General features: G+C 57.5%; 2 protein-coding genes across 5 annotated transcripts; one reads left to right on the forward strand and one right to left on the reverse strand.

Annotated features, from left to right (window-relative positions):
- Positions 1–2462: 2462 nt before the first annotated feature.
- On the forward strand, positions 2463–5339 carry PABPN1L (PABPN1 like, cytoplasmic). Of its 2 annotated transcripts, XM_055412950.2 has the most exons (7): positions 2463–2811; positions 3170–3308; positions 3627–3679; positions 4007–4113; positions 4221–4308; positions 4707–4849; positions 4949–5339. In XM_055412950.2, exons 1-7 carry the CDS (start codon positions 2473–2475, stop codon positions 4986–4988), a joined length of 909 nt encoding a protein of 302 aa, XP_055268925.2. In that variant the 5' UTR covers positions 2463–2472; the 3' UTR covers positions 4989–5339. The 2 variants fall into 2 exon arrangements, with proteins under 2 accessions (XP_055268925.2, XP_055268926.2); XM_055412951.2 differs by lacking the exon at positions 4007–4113 and having other exon boundaries at positions 2468–2811; positions 4949–5338.
- Positions 5340–5474: 135 nt separating this feature from the next.
- Positions 5475–12434, reverse strand: TRAPPC2L (trafficking protein particle complex subunit 2L). 3 transcript variants are annotated; one of them, XM_088830576.1, is made up of 5 exons: positions 12338–12434; positions 11041–11213; positions 10011–10098; positions 9812–9891; positions 5475–8573 (listed from the first exon to the last, which is right to left on the reverse strand). In XM_088830576.1, the coding sequence occupies exons 1-5, from the start codon at positions 12368–12370 to the stop codon at positions 8444–8446; spliced, it is 504 nt and encodes a 167-aa protein (XP_088686702.1). In that variant the 5' UTR covers positions 12371–12434; the 3' UTR covers positions 5475–8443. The 3 variants fall into 3 exon arrangements, with proteins under 3 accessions (XP_088686702.1, XP_055268929.1, XP_055268930.1); XM_055412954.2 differs by lacking the exon at positions 5475–8573 and adding an exon at positions 8740–9010 and having other exon boundaries at positions 10011–10106; positions 11043–11213; XM_055412955.2 differs by lacking the exon at positions 5475–8573 and adding an exon at positions 8740–9010 and having other exon boundaries at positions 12338–12433.
- Positions 12435–12489: the final 55 nt, after the last annotated feature.

Here is a 12489-nt window from a genome sequence, read left to right on the forward strand (position 1 = left end):
ATGCAGGGCTAGGGGCCCAGCCAGGCCGGCCTCCATGGGTGAGGGGTGCGGGTGAGGGGCTCGGACAGTGGGAGCTGGGCCGGGCACAGCCACACACAGCCTGGTGGGGACAGACTGACTGTCCACTTCCTCTTCTTTTTATCTCACGTTATGTTTTAATTCTCCCAAAGGGGTCGGGCCGTCTTCCTCGGTGCTGGGCAGGGTTCTAGCAGCCGCCCTCCCATGGCCCCCATCTCTCTGTTCGAGGCCCCGTGGGTTCTGTGTCATGGAATAAAGCTGCCATTTGCCAATACAGGCTCTGCGTCTCCTTGAGTGTCCGGCAACTCTGTCTGTGCCCACGTCACAGATTTGTGGGGGGGGGCCTTCTTGGGGCCAGGCAAGAGGGACAAGACCCTGCCCCATGAGGGTGGACAAACATGTGACGTAGGGTGGGAGTGTCAGCGGGACGGACAGATGCCAGGGGCGGGGGACGGTGACCGCACGAAGGTGTGTCCTCGAGGTGCTTGGGACGACCTCGACTTCAAGGCTTCAGGGGGCCCAAGTCCCCTCCCTGTGGCCGTGTGGGCACCATCCACAAGCTCTGAGGGTGGACGCCAAGGGAAGGGACACCTTGACCCCAAAGAGCCGGGGTGTCCCTGCCGTAGTGTCCCGGCTCACAGGGCAGGTCCTGCCCAGACAGGGTGTCCCGGGCTAGGGCTCTGGGCTCGGGGGCGGTCCTGGGAGGAGGCTGTTATTAATACTCTAGCCCAGCCTGGAACATGGTGTATTCTGAACAGCATCACTGGAAAGGCCAGCATGGGGGCGAGCCTGTCCCCACGCCAGGCGGCTGGCGGGAGCCCCAGCGGGCCTGGTGTGTCAGCAGTGCCAGCACAGAGGGGATGACAGCAATTTTCCATTGCAGAGGTCTGAGCTCAGAGGAGCCTGCCGGGCCAGGCCGGAGTCCAGCCGGCCCTTGGCTTGGACACAGCCGCCATGCTGTCCCTCAGCCATGTGGAGGTAGAGGGAGGCGCCTGGGCCAGAGCCTCTTCATGGAGTCTCGGCCCACAAGTGAGGGGAGCTGACTGCCATGAGCTGTGAGAGACCTGCGCCAGCCACACTTCTGTCCTCGTCCACCAGCCTTGGGCCAGGGCCATGTCCTCATTGCTGCCCTTGAGGCACTCTGGCCAGCCGGGGTTGGGGGACCTGGGGACGTGTGCCTTACACAGGACCAACAGAGGCCTGGGCACCGCGGCCACAAGAAGGAGCAATCAGGAGGGCTTCCTGGAAGCAGCAGCACAATGGCAATAATGCCCCTGGGGGCCTCAGACATGCACGTGCATAAAGCCATGTGCAGCCAAGGGGAGATGAGCTGTCGCAGGCAGGAGGGCTGGGAGTTAGGAGGCCATGCCTATAGGCTGACAATCAGCTCAGGCCGGCTCCTTTCCCTCTGGGGCCCGGGGGGTGGAGGGGGGACAATCAACGCAGGCTTAGTTCGGCTTCCCCAGAGATGAGAACAGAGCCAAGAGGAGAAAGGCAGCCACGGTGGGACCCACAGCACACGCCTCATCCTCCCACCTGTGGCCCCCCAAGGTCCACAGGCTTCAGCTCTCCCGTCCTCCAGCTCCACATCCCAGGGAAGAGACCCCAACTGGTCCAAGGGGACCTACCAGCTATGGCCTGGAGGGTGCGATACAGGCTGGGTGAGCAAACACTCATGAGGATGCCATAACAGGGCGAGAAGAGGCCAGAGCAGCTGCTGGGAGGGGAGACCGGAAACCAGGGCACCCAGGGACACAGGCCTGCAGCCGCCCTTGAGGAGAGTGAGGGAAAGAGGCCAGGATTTGACAAGCTGCTGTCAAGCCCCTGGTATCCAGGCCTGATCTGCACAGGCCTGCGGTTTTGTCAAGGGTTCCCACCTAAGAGCTAGGGTTGAGGGGGGAGGGTCCGTGGGGGATCCAGGGGGGTCAAGAGGAGGGATGTCTCTCCTCTGGCCCAGGACCCTGTCTGCAAGACCTCTGACCCCATGGCACCCAACCCCCACCCCCAGACCTTTGTTCAAGCTGTTCCGGAGGGACAATCTGTGAAGGCTGGCTCAAATACCACCTCTGCCGGGAAGCCTGCTCTGACCCCCATGCCCCACTTTTGCTTTTGCACACTTGGGTAACTTGCTCATGCCTGTGGCATCCTAACGGTGGTCGACCACTGGAGGCATGACACAACAAGGCGTGTGGACAACAACTCCATAGACAACCCGGTGGACAACAACTCCTGCATCCTGGCGGGTGAGGCTGAGCTGTGGGGGGTGGACCTCCCAGCCTCACCTCAGCTGCACCCTCTCCATCTCCAGTGTCTGGGAGGGGCTGCCCTGCGAGGAAGAAGGGCCCGAGGCAGGGGGCTTGCCTCTGATCCCTCAGGGCCCAGAAACTAGGGTGGAGGCTTGGCCCCAGCCAGGAGACCGATGAAGCCTCTAGTGGGAACACCTGGCCTGGGAGGATGGGCTTAAAACCCGGGAGGGCGTGGGCAGGTGCTGGCGTGGAGCAAGCCCGGAAGCCTGGCCTGCCCCACACCCCTGCCGCTGCCACCATGTGGCCCTTCATCAGCCGCGCCCTGTTCCCTCCCCCTACTGAGGCCTGGCTCCAGAGGGCTTCCTCAGACCCCGAGGCCCAGGGCTGGGGGGCTTGGAGCCCAGCTGAGAAGACCCGTCTGGGCCCAGGGGCTGGCGGGGAGGAGGAGGAGACGGGGGAAGCTGAGGAAGAGGATGAGGAAGATGCCGGCTTCCTGCTGTCTCTCTTGGAAAGGGAGGGCCTGGCTGAGTACCCAGTGCCTGACCAGGTAACCGCTGAGTGGAATGCCTAGGGGAAGCCAGCAGGATCTTGGCAACTGGGGGAACCCGGTGCCTGGGGCTGGGGGATAGACCGATGCAGCTCTGCCTCTAGGGGTCAGAGGACCACTGTCCCCCACCTGGAGGAGGGTGTAGGGACACCCTCCACACACAGGCTGGAGAGGCCCCTATGTGTTGGGGTGGATAAAAGGGGCTTCCTGCAGGTCCGGGTCCTCACGGCTTCCCTTGCCCCTCTGGGGAGCCCTCAACATGACCTGAGGACAGGCAGGCCCATCCCTTCTGTCCTCGCTCCAGGGAAGCCTGGGGGCCGTCCCACCTCGGGGCTCAGTCTGGGCCATGTGCTGACAGGAGCTGGAGGCCATCAAACTGAAGCTGTGGACCATGGAGCAGGCCCAGGGGCCGAAGCCACCCAGGGTGCAGGACCTGGATGAAGGAGAGGAAGCCGCTGGGGCCCTGCTGGCGAGGCAGCTACTGAGTCCCCAGACAGGTAGGAGCCGTCGGGCCAGGCCGACCGCTGTCCTGGGCCATGGGCCTGAGTCCTCAGTTGCATGGCTCTGAGCCCCCTTTCCTGGTAAATTGGGATGACTGCAAACTCCCAGGGAGAGGCTGGGGTTTCCATGAGGTCCAGCCTGGCAGTGGGGCCTTCTGGATAAGCCCCACAGCGTGGTCTTTCCCGAGAGATGCGGGTGCACCTCTTCGCGGAGGAGCGAGGACTGAGCACCCAGGCGGGGCGCCTGCCCTTAGCAGCTTCCGGGAGCCCCCTGCCCAGGACAAGCCCCTGGTCCTGAAGCCCCTCTCTCCACAGACAGCCCCCTGGAGAAGGCAGAGGCTGATCACCGATCCGTCTACGTGGGCAATGTGAGTGAGGGGAGGAGGGCAACTGCAGCCCCCTCCTGGCTGAGAGGATTAAAGGAAGGGCAAAGGGCCGCACTTCAGGGGCAGACTCCAAAGTCACACAGGCCTGCAAGGGAGAAACAGGAGGGGCATCTGATGAAGGGGCATCCCCCAAGAGGGAGCGGAGACCCTCTGTGGTCCTCCAACAGGGGTGGGGGACAGAGGCCCAAGCTACTACCCCCCACCCCGGGGCCCAATCAACCCCTCTCTACCAAGAAAACATGCTGCAGGAGCCCCTGGGAGGGGGAGGCCGGTGCACGAGGCCCCTCCACCATGGCCCGTGCCTGGCAGGTGGACTATGGGGGCACGGCCCAGGAGCTGGAGGCCTATTTCAACCACTGCGGGGAGATCCACCGGGTCACCATCCTGTGTGACAAGTTCTCTGGACACCCCAAGGGGTCAGTGTGGGACCTTGGGGAGGGGACCTCGAGGAAGGGTCCGGTGCCCGGGGAGGACAGCCATGCCTGGGTAAGCATTACCCTCACTGGCCCCTGCTCCATCCCAGCTATGCCTACATAGAGTTTGCCACCGAGAGCTCGGCCCAGGCTGCTGTGGAGCTGGACAAGAGCATCTTTCGAGGCCGGGTCATCAAGGTGTGTGTCACTGCAAGGTGAAGGGGTGGGGGTGGGGCGAGTGGCAAGGACACACAGCTGCCCCAGCCCATCCCTTTGCAAGTCTCTGGTGTGAGAGGCTTCCTTCCTGACCCAGACCCCACTGCAGGGGGAGATGCTGGCTTGTCTGAGGATGTGGCTGGACTGCTGTGGCCTAAGTTGGGATCTTGAGACAATTGGGACCAGGCTAGGGTCTGATGCCTCAGGCAGCCTCATGCCCTGGGCCGCCAGGGCCTGGTGGGTGCTGGGGCCTATGTTCACCTGCTTAAGAGCCTTCAGCAGGGAAACCCAGGAGGGCAACTTTAGCCTTCGTCTCAGCTAGGGGTGGGGAGGAGGATATGAGAACAGAGATTTCAGGCGGACTTGGCCTTTGTTTCCAGGTGCTGCCCAAAAGGACCAATTTACCAGGGATCAGTTCCACGGACCGCGGAGGCCTTCGAGGACACCCAGGCGCCAGAGTGGGATCCTTCCCCCACAGCGGCCTCCAAGGCGGGGCCCGTTTCAGACCACGAGGGCGGAGCCGGTGGGCGGGGGCCTGGAAGGGCGGGAACCTATTGGGGCGGGGCAGGGCTCGGTGGGCGGAGCTCTGAAGGCCGCTCACCTCCCATTCTCCTTCCCGCAGGGGACGCGGAAGATTCTCACCATGGTTTTCTCCATATTGAAGCAAGGACTGGATTTTGAGAGTGGGGTTTGCCGCTGGGTCAGGAATCAACAGCGGTGCTCCTAAGAATAACTTCCCCGCCCCCTTCATTCCGCTGGAGGACTGCCAGACCCCACCGAGGCCACCGTGCATGGGTGGACCTGGCGCGGACGCCAGTCGGGGCTGCGGAAGGCATGGGACGAAGCTGTGGGCAGGTGAGGTCCGGGCACCACGGGGTCAGCGCCGGCTTGACTTACTCAGGGATGTTTCACTAACGCCTTTTATAGAAAAGTAGAAATATGTGTCTTATTGGTAAAGCATAAATTATTAAAACTTGAATATTTTTTAAAAAGCAAATGGCAACAGTGTACCCGTTATTAGCGTCACTTGGACGCTGTTTCCTCAGGTGCAGAGAAAGCAGTTGATGGGTGACTCAGTCTGAGATGCAGGCTAACAGCCAACGGGCAGCCCCTTCACACCGTGGGGGCAAGCTGCCGCTGTGTCTTCACACCAGGTCTGGTGGCCTCCGGGACACATGCTCGACCCATGACAAGTGACAGAGGGAGGGTACACCTGGCACAGGCCCGGCCCTGGTGAGACCTGAATGCAGAGGTTTCCATGCTGGGCCCCCTGCCTGTGCCCTGCACCCTACCCCCCAAGACAGATGCCCCACTCTCTCCCTGAAGGGGCAGTGTGCACTGATTACCCTCAGCTCAGAGCTGAGGAAGGAAGCTGTGGGTCTGGGCTGCAGACACACTAGGTCATGGCCTTAAGTAACTAAAAAACCTCTCCGTGGGCTTCTCTAAAGCAGCCCTCTTTGCCTTGTAATCTTTCAGTTATTAGCTCTTCAAGTTTCGAACACGGCTGTTCTGGGGCTCCAAGCCCCAAAGGTCCCCAGTCCCTGGTGTCCCCTTTACAGCACCAGTGAAGACAGCATTCTCTCGGGAGGGCTAGTAGGCCTCTGCTCTCCATCCACATGTCCATCAGGCCACGTTCACATTCCCCTGCTGATCTTGGGTCAGCAATGGTCCTTATAAAGGAGTGAATGACAACCCCCCAAAAATATGTCTGCATCGTAATCTCCAGTGCTTGTAGATGTGATCTTATTTGAAAAGGGGTCTTTGCAGATACAACTAAGCATCAGCTGGGTGGCCCTAAACCCAGTGACACAAACTGGGTATGAGACACACAGAGAAAGCAATGTGAAGACAGCAGAAGTTGCAGTGATGTGTCCATAAACCAAGGAGCCACGACGACTGCTGGACATCATCGAAAGCTGGAGAGGCTGAAAAGACCCTCCCTCAGAGCCTCCAGGATGAACCAGCCCTGCCAACCCCTCGGTTTCTGACTCTGGCCCTCAGAACCGTGTGCGAGAAGAGATTCTATTTCTACACACACACCAGCAGGCTCACATATACATACCACTGCCCACCCCTGGAGAAGATGGGTGGGAGGGGCTTAGTGGCAGGGCCCTTGCCAGGACCATGTGCACTTAGGGGGCTGCAGGAGAGACAGGCTGCCTCCACTGCACCCTGGAGCTGAACTTGCTGAAGCGCCAGCTCCTGTTGCTCCACACTTCGGGTCAGTGCCCTCCTTGGCAAGCAGGCTACACACTGTCACTTCGCACGTTGCTTTAATTTTTAGAAAACATGTATTTCTTTGGCTGTGCTGGGTCTCGGTTGCAGCGTGTGGGATCTGTTAGTTGCAGCTTGCAGGATCTTTAGTTATGGCATGTGAACTCTCAGTTGCGGTGTGGGATCTAGTTCCCTGACCAAGTATTGAACCTCAGCCCCCTGCAGTGGGAGTGTGGAGCCTTAGCCACTGGGACCACCAGGGAAGTCCCTGCATGTTGCTTTTCTGTAAGTACCTACTGACAGGCATCTACCCCAAGGAACTGGTCCCTTTTCAGAAGCACCTTCTTAATCCCTTCTGTATGGCCACTTCAAGGAGAATGAACCTGGGAGACCCTTCTTTCCCTTGGATATCAGGTCTGAGCAGCCCACATGGGTGGCCAGGACTCCAACCCACACTTCCTTAGCTGTGCCCAGAGGAAGCCAAGACACGCAGCATCCTCTTGGCCCATCCGGCCTGGCACAGAAGGAAGAAGGAACGCTGATGGAGAGGGGAGACCAACTTCAACAGAAGTCATTGGTGCAACAACGAAGGGCTGAATGGGGGCTGCATCTGACAGGGCTCAGCCCTGGAGACAGGATGGGCCTGGGGCGGCAGGGGATGAGCAGGCAGGCAGCCTTCATTGAGGCCAGCCTCATGGTATAAAGAAAAAAAAGTTAAGGTGAAAGTGCAGAGAGTTCTGTTGGCAAAGGCAAGCAGATTACTACTAACGCTTATTTTCTCAGGCTGAAAATGGAAATGCATGTGAAAACCCTTAAATGTAAAGCGATTTATGGGTTGGTTTGGTTCCACCTACAGGAAAACCCAAATAGCAGTGGCTTCAACAAGACAGGGGTTTCATTTTTTCATTTAAAAAAAATGCTGAACATTCAGGACTGGTATGTCAGCAAAGACCCAGACCCTGCCTAGTTTTCTGCTCCCCATCCTTAAGAGGATGCATCCTGTCTGCATGCTATCAAGATAGCTTCCTAAGCTCCAGCCATCACATCCAAGTTCCAGGACAGAAGGGAAAAGGTGAAGGAACTGCCAGCTAAATCCCTCTTTTAAATATCTTTCCTGCAAGAGCCTCCCAACACCATCCACTTACACAGCACAATGACCTACCCATGTGAGGATAGGAAGTATATTTTGTCTGGCCAATTGTCCCCAATAACACTGGGGATCTATTAGTAAAGAAACAAGACAAATTGATGTCGGCTTAGGAAACTGCAATCCCTGCTTCGGTCATTTCTTCAGGCAGGAGAGATTACTAGTTAACAGCTCAACCAGAGATCTGAGGATGGACTAGGGAGAAAGCCCATGTGAAGATGGCTGCATCAGCCCCATACTTGCTGATCACACTTCTCGGCCCTCGTCTAGGTCCTGTGATTCCATGTGTGTGTGTCTGTGTGGAGGGTGGTGGTGGTGGTGAACCTGGGACTTGTGTCTTTCACACATACTCTGAGCTGATTTAATTTCTGTAATTACAAAAAAATTTCATCTGTGCTAGTAAACCCAAAGACAAGCAAAGTGGAATGCACCCCAGATCTAGCCCTGGGCTGCCAACATTCACAGATCACAGCTTCCCCACTCCCAGTGAGTCTAAGCCACCTTTCTCCTGGCCAAAGACCCCCTCCAGAGTGACTGAGGGGGCAGAAGGGGACTCTCAGAGTTTGCTCATTTGATGTGCACCAGCAGTTGAGATGCTAGCTACACGGTCTCTGGAAGGCAGACTTCCAGGGTGCAGCAAGACCAGAAAGGGGAAGCCCCAACCCCAGGGGAAGGTGTGCAGGCTATCCCACGTGCCCCTCTAATTGGGCTCTGGGCACAGGAGGCTGACCCCTCCAGACAAGCCCACCTCCTCAGTCACTGGGGGGTGCAGCCAGGGCATTGATACAGCAGGGTGGCCGGTCTACAGGTCTTCTGCCCCTCCCTTCGCAGCCTCTTCAGGGCTCCAAGCTCCAGGAGCTCTTGCCACCAGGCTCTCCCTTTATGCCTGGTGGGGACAAGAGTTCCTGTTCCATCTGGTCCCTGATCAGCTCTGTCCCCTGTAAGGTCCCATGTAAACTCTTTTTTGGGGTGTAGTACATAGACTGCAGGATCTTAGTTCCCCCACCAGGGATCAAACCTGGGCTCCCTGCAGTGGAAGCTCAGAGTCCTAATCACTGGACCCCTAGAGGAGTCCCTAAACTCTCTTTAATTAAAGCCTCTGTTGTTTCAGAAGAAAAAACCCAAAGCTGATCTCACAAGACCTTTAGTCAACATGCCCCGAGCATGAGGCCCTGCCCCCAGTGACCCCCAGGAGAGGCAAGTGAGATGAACAGACATCTGGACAACGCGGTTATGTACAGAACCCTTCCTTCCAGCCAGGGGCTGCAGAGCTCTGCTCAGCACACCTGGATCATCATGGAGGTCACCATGCCATCGAAGGCCCTGCAGAAAGAAATGGACCGATCAAACAGGCAGACCTACACCCGCCCTCCATCCCCGGCTGGCAGAGACATCAGTCTCCCAGGTCCAGGTAAGTGAAGTGGCTGAGGCCCACGTGTGCATCCTCCCACACTGAGTGGTGAATATCTGAGTCTCCTGTCTCACTCCTGTGCGACTTTCCACAGAGCTGCCCTGGCTGGGTCTACAGTCAGGGGTGGGACATCGGATGACCCAAGACACAGTGTCATCACTGAGGGGAGGTGCCACAGGAAGGCTCTGGCTGCAATCACCTGTTGGGAACGCAGGGAATTCCCAGGAGCCGTTCTGAAACACATACACATGAATGCTTCTTTGGAAAACATCTTTTTTTTGACGTTCCAGTGTTTTGTCTGTGTTTAACTGAAGGCTATTTGGAAGATATCTGTAATTTAATTTTCTAATCGTCCAAGTTCAACGTCAAAGACAAAATCAGTACTGGCAAGAGAACGTTTTCTCCCAGAAGGCTCCTGTCCATATGCCTGGGCCCTCACTGGGATCTGGGGAGGCGCCCCAGTACCTGCTGGGCGCACCTGGAAGACCAGATGGACGAGCTTTGCCCCCGCCCTGCTCCCCAACTCCCCTTCTGTTTCACGTGTCAGAGATCCATGTAAGCATTTGTTTGGAAAGACAGTATTCTGCCATTTCAGAACAGCTGCCTTAGAGGCACAGTGCCTGTTGCTTAAAAAGACCATCCCTCTCTCTATCCCTCTCAGAATTGCTGCCTCTCAGCAGGGCAGGGGTTACCAGAAAAGGCGCCATGCCCACCTGGACTGAATGCGGTCCCCTGGGTTATAGAAGGGGTTGCACATAACGTCTGTGTAGGAGTTGTGTAGCTTCCGGAACATCTGAAACAAGAAGCAACAACACGTTTACTTCACACGGATGCACAGCTGCCACCACGCTGGGAGCTTCTCAGCATTTCTAAAGAAACAGGGAAAATCAAGTCACCGGTCCCCACACTCACACTGCGGATCTCGTTGTCTCTGAGCGCCGTGTTGGAGGAATCCACCACCATGACAAACTTCACCTTGGAGTTGGTCACGTAGCCGTATCTGCACAGCTGGTTAGGGAATTCACTCTTAACACAGGGACTCATCACTGCAGTCTGTGAGCGCAGGGCCATCTGCACATGTCCCCCAGCTCCTCAGCTGCTCTGGAGGTGCATGACAACCTACATCACAGCACCAGCCCTCGGCTGGGCCTGTCTTGCAGCGCTAATGGGACACAGGGCCACGCCAGGTGTGACCAGACACTTTCTTATAGTTTCTGGTGTTTGCTGGAGGAGCAGAGGGCAGGCAACTAAGGCCTGTCACAACTCAAGTCCTGGAGCGACCTGCCCAAACCATGGGGCACCTCGCCCTCTCTCTGCATCAATTCCCGGCCCCAGAGAGTTAACTGCAAAACCAGAGGTTGCACAAACGAGGTGAAGTCAGCCTAAGGTACCCACACCTCTAAAGGCCACTTTGTCTTGTGGACCAGTGGCTCCCAGGCAGTGACACTGGGCAAGCTCATTACTATTAAATACTTGTTGGAATGTCTTTGAACTCCATGGGTTTTGGAGTAATTTGTCCTGAGGACTGGTCAAGATCTTACAGTGACAGGTGGGACTGAGCCTGAAAAAGAGATTAGTGAACAATGACCCCTGGCTCAGGAGGTAGTGGCCCCGCTGGGACGGCACGGGAACCTGTCCTTGCAGGCATGACGCTAGAGAGTCCCCAGTCCCTCCACAAACTCCGGGACAAGTGAGGACTGTCACAATTCTCCAGGCAACTCAAGCCTGGCTGTTCCCACATCATTCCCCTAACTAAATAAAAAAGGGTATGAGGTCCTAATTGGTCTCAAGCTGCTCTAATTCCCCACTGGTCAAAAGCCCACATCTTTTTTCCTTTCCAAGAGATGTTATAAGATGCTTTTCAAGGGGACCTGATGCTGCAGTGCAGCCTGAGACTGTCGGAAATCCTCAGACTTGAAGTCACTGACAGACACAAGAATACACCTTGTAGTCTTCTGTAGGATAGAGCAGGCCCAGGTAGAGCTCCCTCTGGTCCACCAGGGCCTTCCCCATGGCGGAGATCTTCTCATCCACCACATCCAGGGATGTGTGCACCATGTAGTGGAACTTGAGCTCATTCTCCGTGGGGACGCTGCGGATGTAAAGAGGATAATTCTGCAAGAAAAGGATGATGGTGGCTGAAGTGACGAGGATCCACCCTGGGTGCACTGGCCCAGAAAATAAGGCCCCACCCTAGCGGGTGCCTTTCCCCTGACTCCATGATACTGGCTGTTTCCCAATATGCCAACTCCTGCAATCGTCACCTGGGCAGAGGCGCTGGCAGACGCATTCAAGGGTCAGCTCAGACCTCCATCTCCGCAGAGCCATTTTGGAGCAACCTAACCCTGGAATTTAAACAGCATCTTTCCAGGCTGCCACAGGCCTGGTGCTGCACAGATATAGTGTGCACAACACTGCCCCTACCCTGACTGATAGGGATGACATCGGGTGAAGGAGACAGTCCACAAACCCACCAACAAATAACGCAGCACGTGCTAACACAGAACCCAGAAGAGCTTCACGGAAGAATCGCCTCAGAAACCTTGTCTTAACAAAAGGCTGTGAGGCTACCAAGGTTTCCTGCAGTAGGGGCGGGTGGATAGCCACGCAGCTCAATCGTAGGATTTAGAAAGAACTTTCTAGAGAAAGTGAAATCTATGGTGGTCGGTGGAGGGAACGGGAGTGGAGGAGAGGGAGGGAGGGGTCCCAGGTGCAAAGGCCCAGTGAGAGAGCACAGCCTGCCAGGAGAGCTGCAAGTAATTCCGTCGGTTGGAGTGGAAGATGTCTCTGGTATGGGAGGAAGGTTACTCAGACGTGATCCTAATGAGAAGCCACTGTTGAGATTTTAGGCAGGGGTATGTCACGGTACATTTGTGGCTGCCGAGCGGAGAAAAGCGAGTCAGTCAGCTGGGGTGGAGAGTGAGCCATGGCCTGGACGGTGGAAGCGCGCTGCGGAGCACGATGGACCGAGTGGACGGCTAGACTCCGGAGCAAGAAACCACAGAGCCCGCTGACGACGGCTGGGCAGAGCGGGGGCCGGGACGGAAGAGGAGGACCCGGTCTGTGACGCTCCGGCAGCGGCAGGTGTAGGTCTGCGCGGCGCCTACCCCGGGCCCGCCCCGGCCACCGAGGCTCGGCAAAGTCCCCGAGCCCACCCTCTGGAGTCCCCGAGGCAGGGAAGGAGGGAAGGCGGAGAAACAGGGTGACGCTGGAGCGGGCCTTGCAGCCCGCATACGCACCTCCTTGGCGATTACTGCTACGCACACCGCCATCTTGGGAGCCCGACTGGCCGCGTCACGTGACGACGACGCCGGTCACGAGGCCGGCCAGGCCCCGCCCCCTCGCCAGTTTTTCGGCCTGCCATGACCCCGCCTTTCCTGTCATTCAGCCG

This window comes from Moschus berezovskii, chromosome 22 (genome assembly GCF_049115385.1).
Source record: "Moschus berezovskii isolate FMDL1 chromosome 22, NW_MosBer_1.0, whole genome shotgun sequence".
NCBI classification, from domain to species: Eukaryota; Metazoa; Chordata; class Mammalia; order Artiodactyla; family Moschidae; genus Moschus; species Moschus berezovskii.